Source organism: Megalobrama amblycephala, linkage group LG24 (assembly GCF_018812025.1).
Source record: "Megalobrama amblycephala isolate DHTTF-2021 linkage group LG24, ASM1881202v1, whole genome shotgun sequence".
Classification (NCBI taxonomy): domain Eukaryota; kingdom Metazoa; phylum Chordata; class Actinopteri; order Cypriniformes; family Xenocyprididae; genus Megalobrama; species Megalobrama amblycephala.
In genome coordinates this window covers 11,994,100-12,012,265 of record NC_063067.1, presented here as the reverse complement: position 1 = coordinate 12,012,265, position 18,166 = coordinate 11,994,100, and the positions used below count along the sequence as shown (strand labels likewise).

General features: G+C 35.6%; 2 protein-coding genes across 2 annotated transcripts; both read left to right on the top strand.

Moving 5' to 3' along the window:
- Positions 1-1,096: 1,096 nt before the first annotated feature.
- slc48a1a (solute carrier family 48 member 1a) lies at positions 1,097-4,690 on the top strand. The gene is made up of 3 exons (XM_048177803.1): positions 1,097-1,347; positions 2,108-2,275; positions 2,386-4,690. The coding sequence occupies exons 1-3, from the start codon at positions 1,218-1,220 to the stop codon at positions 2,520-2,522; spliced, it is 435 nt and encodes a 144-aa protein (XP_048033760.1). The 5' UTR covers positions 1,097-1,217; the 3' UTR covers positions 2,523-4,690.
- A 3,564-nt stretch (positions 4,691-8,254) lies between these two features.
- Positions 8,255-17,175, top strand: hrct1 (histidine rich carboxyl terminus 1). The gene is made up of 11 exons (XM_048178174.1): positions 8,255-8,397; positions 8,920-8,968; positions 9,990-10,022; positions 10,261-10,429; positions 10,763-10,810; positions 12,492-12,657; positions 14,506-14,615; positions 14,706-14,763; positions 14,942-15,130; positions 15,235-15,315; positions 15,417-17,175. The coding sequence occupies exons 2-11, from the start codon at positions 8,932-8,934 to the stop codon at positions 15,804-15,806; spliced, it is 1,281 nt and encodes a 426-aa protein (XP_048034131.1). The 5' UTR covers positions 8,255-8,397; positions 8,920-8,931; the 3' UTR covers positions 15,807-17,175.
- The last annotated feature ends 991 nt before the right edge of the window (positions 17,176-18,166 follow it).

Genomic DNA, 18,166 nt, shown 5'->3' with positions numbered 1-18,166 from the left:
TGCATTACAATACTCCCTAAAAAAGTAACTAATTGCGTTACTTATTTACTTTTTATGAAAAGTAATGCATTAAGTTACTTTTGCATTACTTACTGGGCTGATTTAATAACAACAAAAACGTTTGTCACAGAATGGGTACAGGAGGCTCGGAGTTCGATTTTACTTATAAATGTATGTATTGTATTTTTCTATACTATTGTAATATTTATACGAGATTAGATTTGGTACATTATTATGGTCAAAATTGCATTGTACTTCAACAAAAATACTTAACAGGTCCCTTTATCAGTCCATTCAAATGTTTCAAATACATAGACACAATATACATTATATTTAACGTAAAAGATCGGCAGTAGCTTATAATGTTACTACAGTAAATGAATGAGAACACCAGGGGAAAAAGATGAAGGTGCCTCCTTGATTGTCACATTAAGATGACGCAGAAGTGCATTCCAAAAAAATATATTTTTTGACCCCTACACCCTTCATCCCTTCATTCACCCTTCATTCATTCTGAGGAATACTGAATGTTTTCATGCAAGTGAGAAGAGAAAATTCATGTTCGCATTTAGTCTAGAACTACAATAACCATAATTTTAACACAGCACACACAACACTTATGCACTTTATTTCTCTCAACATAAGGACAGGAGAGCTGTCAGTCAATAAATGTGAACTTGCGTTACTTATTTGAAAAATTAACTTAGATAGTTTGTTGTCTTGCAAAAGTAATGCGTTAGCTACTTTACTAGTTACTTGATAAAGTAATCTGATTACATAACTCAAGTTACTTGTAATGTGTTACCCCCAACACTGGTAATGAACACACACTTAATGCTTAATTGGAGCATATTGTGATTAGCCAATGTTGACTAAAGAAATTACATTACAAATGAGTCAGTCCATTTGAGGAGAACCATTTATATTTTTAAAAACATTTAATAAAGTGCACAAACGAAAATATGTTTTGCAATCTTAGATATATAATTTAAAAATGAACACATTTTAAATAAATAAATAATGAAACGTTTTGTTCAACTAAACATCCGGGACTGTGAGGTTGTTGACGGTTGCTGTGGTGATACGCGGAGCTCTTCCGGGTCTTACAGTCGTGTTTACGAATAAGCAGCGGTGAATTGCATAATCTCTCATCGATGGTGTAATCTTTCTGTTCAGCTTCTTCTTACAGCTTTACTGCGGTACTTTATACTTTATTAATGGGTCCAAACAGGATCTACATCAGTGTAGGTTATGCCACATTCGGCATGTTGGTGGGTTTTTCTGCGTTTATCGTGTGGAATGTGGTTTATAAACAACCATGGACGGCGGCGATGGGCGGATTATCAGGTCTGTAAATAAACTCAAGGCCACAGCCTTACACATCTACTGTCAAATGTAAAGATTTCACATCCTGTTTCTTTTACTGGCATGGTTTTTAATTAGTTGAATTGCATGTATTCGTGTGATCTTGCGGTTGACACTGTCTGCGGCTGTCACATTGTGTATATTAAGTCTACAGCGGATGGTTTGCCTTTCCAATATAGATTTAACTGGTGATTATTTTTTATTTATTTCTTAAAAAGATCATCCTGTTATATTCTTATATTGAGTGTGTAAATCATAACCCATAAATATGCAGATATTTGACCATTTGTACACAGACAGAGACATAAAGAAACATACAATGCGCTGCAGAAGTCCACACTGAATAAACAGAAAATGTTAAAAAGAATAATTTATGATATAAAATGAATCAGTAATATTTAATAATGTATATTTAAATATTTTACACCTATATTAAACACATAAACAGTGTTTGTGTACTCCTTTTGATTTTTTTTATGTTACTTTTCACTCAAATCATTATGCTGATAAATGAATATTATTTGTAATGAAAAAAAATAATTGAATAAAAATAGAAATAGCAAAAAAAAAAAAAAAAAATCCCTCATGGTCTCTTGGGTCTTTTGGATCCCACTGTAATTATAATTGCTGAATGTTTTATAGCGGTCTTAAAAGGTTCAACCTGTTTTTGCGATAGATAGATAGATAGATAGATACTTTATTAATCTCATGATGTGTGTATGTTATGTGTTTCAATCTCCAGGCGTTCTGGCACTCTGGGCATTGGTCACTCACATCATGTACATTCAGGACTACTGGCGCACATGGCTGAAGGGACTCAAGTTCTTCATGTTTGTTAGTTCTGTCTTCTCCCTCCTGGCTGTTGCTGCTTTTGCCACCTTCATATCTCTAGCTGTTATAGAAAAGCAGTGTAAGTACCTTCACATGGACAGCTTTGTCTCTTAAAAAAAAATCTGTAATAGCGTAATATGCAAGATTAAAGTGCTGTCTTTAATCCGTTCTGTATGTTTTTGTCTTCAGCATTAACTGACCCCAAGAGCTTCTATCTGTCAGCCGTGTGGAGCTTCATGACTCTTAAATGGGCCTTCCTGCTGGGCATGTACTCCTACCGTTACCGCCAGGAGTTTGCTGACATCAGCATCCTCAGTGACTTTTGATTGGCTGCTTCAGCTGCAAAGTTTTTGTATTTGCAGTCAGTGGCTTCACCTGCCAATGTGGAGATGGAAGGATGGATTGATTGATGGTTCTCCTTTTTAATGCCGTCTAATGGCCTCCTTGCTTTCACAGAAAAGACTCAAATCTCAGACCCTCCTTCCCCTCAGATCCGGGCCCTGGAGTAAGAAGTCGATGAATGTCTGTGATCTGCCTCTTTCCTGTCTTTTTGAGTTAATTGGGGGTTTTATATTGACATTGGATTAAGGTATGTCAAGTGTTTTGAAGGCAGTGGACATGCTAGGATGTGGTCACAGGTAGTTGTTATTTTACTCAGGGCAACTTCTCTCCAAATGTCAGATGTGAAGTAATTGGTCCCCTTCACTGTCAGAAAAAATGTGCAAAAGTTGTACATTTAGGGGTGCAACAACTTGTCACAGGGGCAGTACCCTTAAAGAGACGCCTTTGTACCTTATTTACCCCTTAATAAGGGTGCGTATTGGCAAAGTCCCTTGAAGGCAAGTCATTTCACACGGTGGCCATCTTTAAAACGCCTCTCGGGCAGCTATTCAGTCATGCAAGTACAGCTTGTTAACCAAGCTTATGATTAATGTTGACAGTAAAGTACTTGCTCTGCCCATGTTTTGGATGATGAGATGTCTGTAACACATAGTTGATCGGTGTGGCATTTGTCACGCCCCTCATCCACTATGATTGGACGGCTGGGTAAAAAGTGACACAGATGAGCTTAGAGATATATACATAGATTCCTCATGAGCAGGGCCGCTATACGTAAGTTGTCCTCCATATTGGAATGGTCAAAGCAGGTCCGTGAACACTCAATAGCAAGATGACTGTGCGCCTGGAATCATTGTTATACGCATGTATGAATATTGATATCTGCAAAGGACTTAGAATACTTCCCTACTATATAGTGTGCGAAAAACAGTACGCCAAAAGAATAGCGTGTTCGAATGCAGAGTATTCGAAAAACAGTAGGCGAAAAGTACCCGGATGACCTACCATTTCCGCCTAGATTCTGAAGTGCGCATTCGATTGACACCATGTAAATGCAACGTTACAGTAGGTTAAAACATAACATGGAAATTTGATTGCGTGATTCGTGTCATCGCGACATAACGCATACTTGCAGTGTGTGCTTGAAAAAACGTTGTCGTCGCCTTCTTTTTTTTTTTTCTGGGGTGCATTTTACCCCAGACTACCAAAGAGCAAAGAAGTGAATGAATGAAAGAAATCGCAATAGCAACAGGAGATTTGAAGCTCACGGCAGACACGCCCAAAAGATGATTCGCCTTGTGATTGGCTGAATGTTAGTTCACTCAAATCAGAGAACACGGGCGGAAATATTGGCGGTGGGTCAAAAAAGTGCCCCTGCCATGAGGCCACAGGAGAGAATTTATGAATGGAAGTGAAGCGACGCAACTGATGCTGGTAGGTCACATGACAGTAACACCATGGCGGATATGTAGTATGTCCTAATTTCATTCATACTACTCATATTCATACTATATAGAGTGTACTTTTTTAACAGTCATGAAGTAATTTCAAATTCAAATGTAGTACCTACCCAGACAGTGTGCGATTTCGGATGCAGCGATTGATTACTTGCTGCGAGTAACGACGATATGTGAAATGTTGACTGTTCCAAGATGGCGAACATGTCAATGTGTCTGGAGCGGTCGAATGTGGCATCAACATATATATATCTATGGTGATGAGCGCTGCGTGTTACCCAAAGATTTTTACCCAAACATTTTTCAAATCTCTGCGACCAAATTGTTGTAACCATAAAGGTACAATTTTTGCACATTTTTTCCCAAAGTGGGTTGAATGAGTGTATAATGAAGGGTTTGCACAGCTGTATCTAGGGGTATCAATGTTATCAATGTTGCTATTGTTTTCAGAGAGAGTGTTCTTTATTGTTTGCCATATTTCATTGCTTTTTAAATGTTGTTTATACTTAGTTTTATTTATGATTGGAAGTTGAGGATTATTCGTGAATGTGTTCGGAACAGCATACTACCGTACAACTATTTCTATGGTATGTACACTACCATTCAGAAGTTGGTAATATTTTTTTTTTTTTAAACATTTTTATGAACAAAGTCTCTTATGCTGACCTAGACAGTAAAAAAAATATTTTAAAATGTAATTTATTCCTGTTGATTTTCAACATCATTACTCCAGTCTTCAATGTCACATGATTCTTCAGAAATCTTTCTAATATGCTGATTTGGTGCTCGAGAAACATTTCTTATTATCATCAATGTTGAAAACAGTTGTATATTTGTGGAAACTGCAATTTTTTTTTTTTTTTTTTTTTTTTTTAGGATTCAAAAGAACAACTTTTATTTGAAAATTTTTGTATCAAATCACTTTTGATGCATCTTTGCTGTATTATACTACTTATTTTTAAAGTAATATAGAAAAAATCTAAAAGTATTTTAAAAATTTCTTACCGACCCCATACTTTTGAACAGCAGTGTAAACTATGCATATGTCTGGATAACAAACATTTGACGTGGTTTGACCAGTTACCAACATGAGCCCTAAGATATAGCAGCCATTTTTTAACAGGACTACTGAAAGGCAAGGCATGCAAAAATGCAAAATAACCGTGCATTATTACTCGCTGAAATATGACAGTCTAGCATTCCAAGTTGCATCATGCTTTCTGTTTTGCATACCATCTTTATGTGCATAGCAAATATTTGGCAGTATGACTAGTATTTTGTTCCGAACGTTGTGCATGATGTATTATTATTGTGCAGTCCCTCTCTTTGCCACTAGTAGGGGTGATGGAGAAATTGAATGAATGACTAACTGGTGCTCGGGCATCTGCAGATATTGTTTTTAGTTACATATAATCACTAAATTGTAGCTGAACTCACCTTGTTGAATACTAAATATTTGTGTTATGTCATCTGAAATGTTACTTTTCTTCAGAATATTCTGCCAGACAAAAGTATGTGTTTATGTTTTAAAATTCATGTGCATTGAAAGATGAGCCTTCTGTTTGTTGAGCAGATGTTAAGTGTGTTTGCATGAGGCTGATCATTTTTTAGATGTTAAAGGAATAGATTTTCCAAAATACAGTCATTTATTCACCGTCATGTCATTCAAATCCAAAATATTTTATACAATCCTCATATAATAGCTTTGTAAACAGACCAAAATTTAATTTGTTAATTACTGAATATATTTTATTTTGTGTCCACATGTGTGTGACATGATGAAGGTGAGTAAATCATTTTTGGACTATTTATTTATTCAATTCTTTTGAAGAATCATTCATTTTTTAGGAGCCAAAAAGTAACAAAAAACAATTACATTGCACTGTGTCACATAGAAAAGTTAAATGTATTATTTGTTCAAACCAAGTAGAAAGGGTCGCCTTCAAAACAGACAATATTTCACTCTATAGCATGTATGTGAGTTTTGTATCATGTTTGCTTTTAACCAGCTGTATGCAAATTAATCACTGATTACAGTTAAACTACCTGCAGTTTAAAACTTTGCACAGTACGTGTAACATTGAGACATTTAAAGGGGATTAAAGTACTACTGTTTTAATCTATCCCACAAATCCTGTGTGTTTCCTCTTTTTCACTTTTGGGAGTTCTTAATGTACACAATCTGAAGTCATGCTTTTTGTATTTTGGTTACACTTTTTGATATTCCACTAACTATAAGTAACTTTGCAACTGCATGCCAACTAACTCTTGTTAAAGTATTAGTAGAATACGTTGACATATTGGCTGCAAAGCTACTTATAGTCAGTAGAATGAGGGGGCCCATCAAAATAAAGTGGTAGTAGATATTAAGTCTACTAATACTCAACTGATACTTTAATTATTGGTAGTTGACATGTAGTTGCAATGTTGCTTTTAGTTAGAATGTCTAAAGTGGACCATCAAAATAAAGTGTTACTATAAATGTTTTGCAAGTTTGAGCATATTTATACTTCATACCAGCAGGGGGCAGCAGTTCAAAATATTCTTTTACTTCAGCTTCCACATGAATCTGCCTGAGTTCTGACACAACTTAAAGGGATAGTTCACCCAAAAATGAAAATTCTGTCATCATTTACTCACCCTCTCATTGTTCCAAACCTGTATAAATTTCTTTGTTCTGCTGAACACAAAGGAAGATCTGGGGCACCATTCAATTCCATAGTATTTCTTTTTCCTACTATGGAAGTCAATGGTGCCCCAGATCTGCTTGGTCACAAATATTCTTCAAAATATCTTCCTTTGTGTTCAGCAGAACAAAGACATTTATACAGGTTTGAAACAATGAGAGGGTGAGTAAATGATGACAGAATTTTCATTTTTGGGGGTGAACTATCTCTTTAAGTATGATATGGTAAGTGTTTTCCATTAAAACTTAAAGGATTATTCCACTTTTAAATACACTTTTCCTGATAAATTTACTCACCCCCATGTCATCCAAGATGTTCATGTCTTTCTTTCGTCAGTCAAAAAGAAATGAAGGTTTTTGAAGAAAACATTGCAGGATTATTCTCCTTACAGTGGATTTCAATGGCTACCAACAGGTTGAAGGTCAAAATTAGTTTCAGTGCAGCTTCAAGGGCTTTAAACGATACCAGATGAGTAATAAGGGTCTTATCTAGCGAATCGATTGGTCGTTTTCGAAAAAAATACAACCGTTTATGCTTTATAAACAAAATATCGCCTTGAACGTACTTTCCGCTTCCGCATTCTTCATAACGCTTACGCTGAATGTTCTACGCCTTCCCTATTCAAGTTACGAAAAAAAACGAAACTGGCGCCGCGTTCGTTCCGTAAGTAGAATAGGGAAGGCGTAGAACATTCAGCATAAGCGTTATGAAGAATGCGGAAGCGGAAAGTACGTTCAAGGCGGTATTTTGTTTATAAAGCATAAACGGTTGTATTTTTTTTTCGAAAATGACCGATCGATTCGCTAGATAAGACCCTTATTACTCATCTGGTATCGTTTAAAGCCCTTGAAGCTGCACTGAAACTGTAATTTTGACCTTCAATCTGTTGGTAGCCGTTGAAATCCACTGTAAGGAGAAAAATCCTGGAATGTTTTCCTCAAAAACCGTCATTTCTTTTCGACTGACGAAAGAAAGACATGAACATCTTGGATGACATGGGGGTGAGTAAATTTATCAGGAAAAGTGTATTTAAAAGTGGACTAATCCTTTAAGCATTTGAACATTTGATCCTAAATAACTTTAAATGGCATCTTATATCTGCAGACTCATTGACTAAACAGATGTATAGTTCTGCTCTGTATAGGCCAGGCTCACCACTGTGACATTGTAAACCTTAAATAAAAATGGTTAAATTAAGAATGTATACAGACCGAAACAGACCTCCACTCCTTTTCAAAAGGTGGCGATGCACTCTCTGGTTAATAACACAAAGCTTAATCTGGAGTGAGGAAGAGGATCACAGTCTTTAAGCCCATCAGCGGGGTTGCCACGTCCGCGCTTTTCCCCCCGCAATTGAGCTACTTTTAAACTGTTGCCGCAGGTTAAAGGTTTGACATATTGCATAAATTATATTCGACTGAAATGCTTGTATTGAAATATTTTATATTCTACCAAAGATAAAACTGCCTGATGTTAAGTTTTGTGAAGGTGCTGGCCCACCGCGAGCCTGTGTTTATCATCATTACGATAGAGTGGTTTTCAATTTGCATAAAAATGACTTTAAAAGATGTATTTTAGGTATGGGAGTGACGATTTTTGATATTTGGGTCATTGGGCTACTTTGGGCTGGTTTTGTTACGCAGACCTGGCAACCCTGATTCAGCCTTGAATGTGACGGTCCGAAATGAGCTAAATTTCAGAAGCTACGTTTTTCAAATGTAAGTACTCTTTAAAGAATCATGCCATAATTGACTCTGTTTTGACATCAAAATAAGTCTGATAATTGTAAAACTGTTTTGAAATTGAGTGTGTAGATTACTTTAACATAGAAAACTATATCAGGTTTGCATAACTGTATGTGCACAGACAAAAGTTTGCAGTTTTTTATGTAATCACATCGATTAGCTCTGAATACATAGTAAGAGATTGCAGACCTAATGGAATTAATCAGAAATCTTTTGGCAGAAATTGCTCAAGTTGTGTAGTTTCAAATAATAATAGTCATAATGTTCTGTGCCGTGTGCAGTTTTTGCTGACTAATAAATGCAAAGAACATATTGTTTTGATATATAAATGTAAGTTAGCGTGGGTAGAAACAACACAGGCCTGTTGTACAATACTAGTGATCAGGATGTGGGCTTGTGATCAGCGAAGTGTTAAAGTAAAGGGAAACTATTGGGGCAAGTGTTAAACAGGAAGTGGTTTCTGTATGTTTATTATATACTGTTTGCCTTTATCAGACAACACACCAGATGACTGCTTCATCAGGCACAATGCAGCTCAACAGAGGCAAGTATACACTGCATTGTTTTCTATTTTAAATGTTATTTTGAGACAATTATTTTTGATCTTTAAACCATTGTGAAACTTTGACATTTAAATGTTGTTATTAAACCAGTATTTTCTGCTGATGATAGTTTTGCATATGTTTTAATAAGTGGCTTAAAAGTTATTAATCATTTTTATTTGAATATATTTTAAATTCACTATGGTTCAAAAAGTTTGGTTTTTTTTTTTTAAAGAAATTAATACATTAAACTGATCAAAAGTGATGGTGAAGACTTGTTACAAAAGATTTCTATTTCAAATAAATGCATTTTTTTTTACTTTCTATTAATCAAAGAATCATGAAAAAATATAATAATAATCAGCACTGTTTTCAACATTGATAATAATAATAAATAAATTCTTGAGCAGCAAATCAGCATATTAGAATGATTTCTGAAGGATCATGTGACACTGAAGACTGGAGTAATGATGATGAAAATTCAGCTTTGCCATCACAGTAAAAAAAATATACATTTTAAAATATATAAATATTGAAAATATGTGTTCAATTTTTTTTAATATTTCACAATATTACTTTTTACAGTAAAAATATTTACAGTAAATACTTATTTTTTTATTAAAGCCTTTTTTTTAAATAAAAAATCTTACCATCCCCCAAATTTTGAACAGTAGAGTATATTAATATCTAAAGTAGCTATTGCTGATGTTGAATTTTGTCAAAAATACCACAAAATATAATATACCATAAAATTACTCGATATGCAAGACCTCTTTATCATATTGCATCTAATATGTTATATAATATAAAAAATTGTGCAGTTGAATATTTTCTGTGTCAACACATACTGACATCAGGATGTGGTTTTTAACGTGGGTTTCCGGAACACTGGAACACCACAGGCCTTTTAACTTGCACTGAAAATCTAACTAAAAAACAACTGTAACAAGCTGCTTTTTAAACATCTTTCATAGAAAATATTGAATGCATCAAGTTATTTTCCTATATTTTTTCCCCCTCCAGCTTTTGCATTCCTTTGCTTGGTGATTTCAGTGGGTAAGTGCACTACCTAAATGTCATTCAACCACCTCTCAAAGAGAACATTGTATTTGTGACTGTGTCATGAGCTACAAGCACACAGCTGTTAGATTAGAGAGCACTTGGGAAAGGACACTTTTGAAAGGCAGAACATATTTAACTGAAATAGTAACCTTAGACTGCTGCTGAGGGCATTCAGAGTAATAATAATAATCAGAACACATCACTGAAGTTCTGTTTCACTCATGTGTCTCAGGTGCGCAGACGAATCACAGACTGACCTGCTATCTGGATGTTTTAACACACCGCACACGTGAGGGTCCGTGTACTCACATCATTGTCCCCTCGATCTCCAGTGATGAAGACCTTTACCGCCAAAGCTTGTCGGAATATGACCGCATTATTCTTAGAAAGATGAAGGAGAGGTCTGAATTTTGATATCTTTCTTGATTCATCATTTGACTGGATTCTGATTCTGACAATTTCACATGCAACATATATATATATATATATATATATATATATATATATATATATATATATATATATATATATATATATATATATATATATATATATTATAAAATCAATCAAAATACAGTATATCTTGCATACTGTATACTGTTTTCAGTAAGCTGTATGTTACAGTTGTTGTCCATTTTGACCTTAGCAAATGTCATTTCAGTCTTTATTTTTATTCAAATAATATGTAAAAAAAAATAAATAATGTACTCATAGAAATGTATAACTTTCCCCAGAAATCCAACTTTGAAGATTTTGCTTGGATTGGAAGTCAAATCATCAAGGTACCAAAAAATTTCAACATAATAAAGGGCATTTCACACCATGAATGATAACTATAACAATAACTATATTAGCATCCACACTAACACAATATTGTTGTTTGTAATAAGTGCGCGCTACAATTTTGTCGTCTGCCACTTTAAATGCTTGAGCTCGTTAAAAGTTGGATGCATTCTGATTGGCTCTCAGTGTTTTTATTGTTAATCAGGTCATTGTGAAAGTGATTCCAAGATCGTTTCTCTGTATTGTTACCATTATAGTTGTGGTGGATTCATCTAAATTTTGAATGATTTTTAAAACTGTCTTTTTTGTTATCATTGTAGTTATTGTCTTTGGTGAGAACAGGCCTTAAAGGGTTAATTCACCCAAAAATGAAAATTCTGTCATTAATTACTCACCCTCATGTCATTCCAAACCTGTAAGACCTTTGTTCATCTTGGAACACAAATTAAGATATTTTTGATAAAATTCGATGGCTCAGTGAGGCCTCCATTGACAGCAAGATAATTAACACTTTCAGATTCCCAGAAAGCTACTAAAGACATATTTAAAACAGTTCATGTGACTACAGTGGTTTAACCTTAATGTTATGAAGCGACGGGAATACTTTTTGTGCGCCAAAAAAAACAAAATAACATCTTTATTCAACAGGATCTAGTGATGGGAGATTTCAAAACACTGCATCATGAAGCTTTACAAATCTTTTGTTTCTAATCAGTGGTTCAGAGCGTGTATCAAACTGCCAATGTCACGTGATTTCAGTAAACAAGGCTTCGTTACATCTAGGTTAATTAATTGCATACAAAATAAAAGTTTGAGTTTGCATAATATATGTGTGAGTAATGTCTGTAAATAATATGTATATATAAATACACAAATGAATGTATATATTTAAGAGAAATATGTTATTTGTGTAGAAAAAAATTATTTATATAATATAAATTATATAAAAATATAAATAAATACATATACTTGGAAATATTTCTCAAATATATACATGGATGTGTTTGTATTTATATATACATAATAATCACACACAGTACACTCACATATATTAGGCAAACTCAAACTTTTATTTTGTATGCGATTAATCGTGATTAATCATTTGACAGCCCTAGTTACATCATAAGTGTTTCAAAATTTCAATGGTTCACCACTGGGGGGCGTGACTTTGGCAGTTTGATACACGCTCCGAACCACTGATTCAAAACAAAGGTTTTGAAGCTTCATGAAGCAGTGATTTGAAAATCTCCCATCACTAGATATTGTTGAATAAAGTCATTATTTTGTTTTTTTGGCGCACAAAACGTATTCTCGTCGCTTCATAACATTAAGGTTGAACCACTGTAATCACATGAACTGTTTTAAATATGTCTTTAGTAGCTTTCTGGGCACTGAAAGTGTTAATTATCTTGCTGGCAATGGAGGCCTCACTGAGCCATCGGATTTTATCAAAAATATCTTAATTTGTGTTCTGAAGATGAATGAAGGTCTTACGGGTGTGAAACGACATGAGGGTGAGTAATAAATCACAGAAATTTCATTGGGTGAAATAACCCTTTAAGATTTTATTTGGAATAACTGAATTTACTAAATAAATTGGATAAAAAATTAAGATGTCACAATATATTTACAGTTTACATTAGCATCACCTGATCACCAACTAAATGTGCTGTTGTTTAGGTTGGAGCTGATGTTTGCTAATGAGGGCAGTGTTGAGAACTTCATTCAGACGGCACTGACATACTTGAAGGACAAGGGTTTAGATGGTCTAGACGTGACTTGGCTGGACGGCCCCACTTCTGACGTATCTACCAGAAGCAAAGAGCTGTTCACAAATTTTCTGAAGGCAAGGATTACTATTTTCACACAAAACACCATTTAATGAGTTTTACTTTAAAACGACATATATACAGTAGTCAACATTTGAAGTGGACCAAAACCTTTCATCAGAGTTGTCCTAAAACATTCTTCTTAGGACAGCTTTAATTAACTTTTTTGATCCACTTCAAATGTTGACTACTAATATATATATATATATATATATATTAGGGATGCATCGATCCGCCTTTTTCACTTCCGATACCGATCCCGATACCTGGGATTCAGTATCGGCCGATACCGATCCGATCCGATTTTCAAGTAATAAGAAAAGCGCTAAATTACCTAATAAACTGTATGCCTCACTTAGGGCTGTGACGGTCGGCATGACAACCGCGCCACCGCGGTCGTGGAGTGTCACCGGCGGTAGTGTGGCGTGTATATAATATATAATCTCAAAGGTCGGGTTAACCGAGAATTTTCCGTCATTGATGGAATTTTTTTAGCAGTGACGGAAAAAATCTGCAGCCTGTCCGTCATTTTGACAGATTACTGAGGCTGATGTAACTTAACTGTAATTCCCACCCCTGTCCAGTAGGTGGTGAGCGTGCTCCAGTGTGGCAGCAGAGCGCGAGTTCAGTCTCCAGAATAAAATGAAAACGATGCCTTATTACACACACCCAGTTTGTCCATTTTATTATATATTATATTATAATACTTATGCTTACATAAAGTTTCTAATCCGTTTTGTTTTAAATAGTTTTTATTTTTGTTGTTGCTGACTAAGTTTATGGTCAATGAATGGCTTTTCCTACGTGACATTGTTTACAACACTGATTGAACTGACGAGATACAGATTTCGGTAAGCTACTGCAACTTTCAACATATTTTTTGATTTTCATTCATGTTTATTTCCTTCTGTAAAGTAGTAAAGAAGAAGAGATGATCACGTTCACTCACGATCCTCAAAAAGTGTTGAGATGAGATGTAAGATGAAAACTGAAAAGTGACGCAGACTTTAACTTTTCATAATACTTTCTTTTCATAATATAAATAATTGCATAGCCTATGCCTATTTGTTTATCTTATACGTTTGTGAATACATATGAAAATGTGGACGAAATCAGAAGCTATTAAATGTCTTATAATTAAAATATAAAAATTAAAATGATGCAGCAACATATGATAGATAGGACAGAACAAAAAAAAAAATGCTATTAAACAATCTTTCATTGCGCAAAAATATTATAATATGAACGGCTCCCATGAGCGGCACAAAGCGCTTTTATGCGTATCCCGTGTGCAGAATGATGTGCTTGAAGCACCATGGAATCAGCGCGCAGCGGCAGCGCTCCGCAGTGAAAAGTTCAAAGCACAAAGTGAAGAAATATTGATGCGTATTGTATTACCGGTATCTTGATTAAGTATAATAATAGAAACATTGATTCATCTTGGAGAGAGTTTCATTGTGTTGACTGTCGTAACTGAACGCGACACGCAGTCTGAATGCTGAATGGAGAGTGACTGACAGCCGCAGCGGAGGGAGGCCTTTACGTGAACTTTAATTTAACAACTAAAATATTCATCTGTACCTCAAATTAAACTATGGAATGGCTTCAGAACACTTGGAATATAGTGCACAGAAACTTTATGGTGCTTTTTAATGTGTTTGTGCCTTTTGTAGAGCTTAACAACAACAGAATAGTACACGCACAATATCGGATTTTGGATCGGTCCCGTCCGGCCGATACCCGATCCGGCAAAAATGGCAGTATCGGCGCCGATACCGATCTGAATATCGGATCGGTGCATCCCTAATATATATATATATATATATATATATATATCTTATCTTAAGTTTCCATGTTGTCTGCAGAGTATAAAAGGCAAGTTTGAAGGAGAAACAGATCCTCTACTTCTGTCAGTGTCTGTACTAGAGCCCATTGACCACAGTTCGGCAAGTTATGATGAACGAACACTTTCACAGTGAGTCTCGTTTTTATGCACCATTCATATTGCACTTGAGCTCAGTTTTTTTGTTGTTGTTGTAATAAATAGTTTCTTTCCTTTCGATAGGTATGTGGACTTCATCTCCATTCTGCCTGCGCATCTCGAACAGGATGGACCTTACATTGTAAATTGCTCACATTTATTACAATTTGCTATGATATTGCATCCCACATCATGTAAACTAACAATAGACCAAACACAATTTCTACCACAAAAACTATTTCCCAAGAGGAAAAATGATTGGCTTGTAGCACATTAGCATTACAGCTCTGTGTTTACTTCATATTTCTTTTACTTTATAGAACAAAACAGTCCAACATTGGCAGGATCAGCAAGTTGAACTGCAAAAGCTCAATCTAGTCATGCCTGGTTTTCTCCGGAGATCACGCCGAAGGCATCATCATAGACATACTCCCAAGCATGATGAAGTGAATTCAGAGGACAGAAAGAAGGATCACATCAATGTTTTAGGCTTACACATGGGCGATCAGGTAGGTTACAACCGTAAATGGCATTAGCTTAGCATTAATTATTAGCTTCCTCAGGGAGAGCTTAGGGAAAATTGTTTAATGATCTGAAACTCTTATCCTTTCAGGTGTGTCAGGCCATTAAAAGTGGACAAGAGCAGTTTATTACTTTAACAATTCTCTCAGATGAGAATGGTCTTGTCAAGGAGGTAAGTGAAGTATATATTCAAAGCAGCAACATAATGTAAACTACTAGACAGATAATCAGAAGATAAGTACAAGACGTGATATTGCCTTTATATATGTCCAGGTGCTCCAGAAAGGCTTTGGTGGCATTGGGGTTGTCTTAATAGATCTGGACGTCTTCGTTAACTCCATATGTGTAACCATTACTCAAGCTGAAAGGGCAATTGTTGAATCAAAGGTGATTATGCATTCATATCATGGGCGTGATGATCATCGTAACAGAAGGGACCGTCACCACAGCCACCGCCACCATCATCGCTCTTCCCATCCTCCTCATGGCAGCCATCATTTTGGTCACCATCACCGCAGACATGGACACGGACATGGACATGGACATCATCACCATGGTCGTCATCATCATCACCACGGACATGGACATCATCATCACCATCAACCCCATCCAATAATTCCTCAAAGCAACATGACCCTGGAAGAACGGCAGGGTGCGGAGTGAACTTGCATAGGATGTGTGTTAAAAATGTAGTGCTTTAAGCTTGGCAAGTTTAAGTTTGAGGCAAAAAAAATCAAACTTTAAATATGCAATAGGCTACGTTCACACTGTCAGTTTTTGGGACTGACAACTGCATTTCCTTACAGATGTGAATCCAAAAATTTCCTGTTCTCAAAGCAACTTACAGTAACTAGTACCAGTAACCATAGCGACAGTGACCAAAGTAATATAAAAGATGGTGATGTACACAAATCTGAAGAGTCTTATCACTTTTGACACGACAAGGTCCAATTGAGCCGCGAGTTCATCCATCAAATCTTCATTAACCGACAAAAGCTTCAATGCAAGCATGCGCTAACTGGACAGCTTTAACCATTGCACTCACGTCTCACGTCCTTTGCAGTGTTTCATGCACATTTCAGTCGCGCATAGAGCACAAAACTGACCGGAACAGCTCTGGTGGAGAATAGTGACTGGATCTAAAACCTTCAGACGACACACAGCTCATATCTCCCTCGCTGTAAGTTAACGAAAGTGAAACCGAACACACGAAACATCTCTCTCGCACTGTATACGTGACAGACAACTAGTTGTCCAGTCCGGTTTGCGAATTTTCTGAGAATGCGGTTATGAGTCCTGAAAATTTACGGGTGTGAGTTCGGTTTTAGAATGCGGTAGTCACTCCCGTAAATAACCGAACTGTGTGTGAACGTGGTCTTATATAAAGTTTGAGGCAAAATAATCAAATTTTATGTATGTATTGTATAACACATAGAAATAATACAAAATTTACCATTTAAATATTACTTTTTCTGCATTACAAGTTTAAGTTTGAGGCTGAATAATAATATTTTGTGTATGTATTATATAATACATTTATATTATAGGCTATATAATACAAAATTTGCAATTTTTCCGCATTACAGTAATGAGCTTGTTTTTGCATTATAGTTATGTCAGTGACATTTTTTGACATTGTCAGTTAAGTTTTTATGTTTTAACTAATTGCTTATTATCAGTGGTGGAAATGGCTAAGATTCATTGGGGGACCATATAGTTGGGTATTTGGGGACATATTTTGCATTTTTAAACCATAGATGCAGAAAATCCCACTATATGTATTAAATTTGCATAGTGTTTGGAGTCTATTACGTGGATAAAAGATGGAAATCCTCTACATTTTGAACTGGAACTCTGTCCCTCCTTGAAATTCACTCCTTGGAAATTTCCCGCCATTTCCAGCACTGCTTATTATAAGAACTTAAAAATATAATCATGATTTTTTTTTTTTTGTGTGTTAAAACATTGAGATTGTGTTATTGTGTGTCAGAGAGTTTGATAACAGATAAATACAGCATTATGAAATAAATAAGCCCAAAAGGTTTCAGATTCTTCTCTTAGACAATAATGCAAAGTTGTGAGTGGTTCATTTACATGCTTGTGCATGTGGATGTTCCTCTGCGTCTGAGTTCATTAAGCTCTAAAGCTAATTGTACGACCAAAATTACAGTTCAACCAAAAGCTTATTAAAACCAGGCCTGGATGAACCACTCTACAGATCGAGCCTCTTGAGGGTGACTGGCTTCTGCGTTCAGGAGCGGCAGGTGTAGGCATGGCTGGCCCAGTGGCGGTGGGATCTGCTTTGGTTTATGCATGAGTAGATTTATGAGGCTATTACTTGGACGTCCTGGTGTATATCACACAAACACACACACACCTGGTTCTCCGGCTGCCTGTGGCTCAGAAGTGCAGTGGCACAGTGGGCATGTACAAGGATCCTGCTGTTTCAGGCTTTAATTGGGAGCATTTGGAGACTCATGTAAATTACAGGCCATTCTCTCCTTGTGTGAGAACACGTTCCTTAATGTCATCTCAGCATCACAGGCTGATGATTGTCATTTAGCATCTTTAAGAGAAGAATGTGTTTGTGTTAATGCGCATTGCACATTTTAGTTCAATATAGGTTTACTTTAAAGTAGATTTTAGTGGTAAATCTATACAATTTGACTAATTTCATTAATAAAAAGTTTTGAATTCAGTTCAGTTGTTTTCCATAAAAACCGATGGCAAGTATTCAGTATCATCGTGGCATGATTAATGCAACTTTTGTTTTTCTTTTATTGTTTTAATTTCATGAATCGGAACAGATGTTTTTAAGATGTTTTTTTCCTAAGATTACGTTTCCTAATTTTCAGAATAAAGTTGTTTTTTTTAAACACTGATCACAGGAAAAGAAAAGAAAAATATCAAAGGACAAGTGTTTTATTACGCATTTATATGAGATGGGATGAATAATTATATGAAAAGTCCCTTTAAGACAAGACATTTCACTCGGCGGCCATCTTTGAAACGCCTCTCGGGCA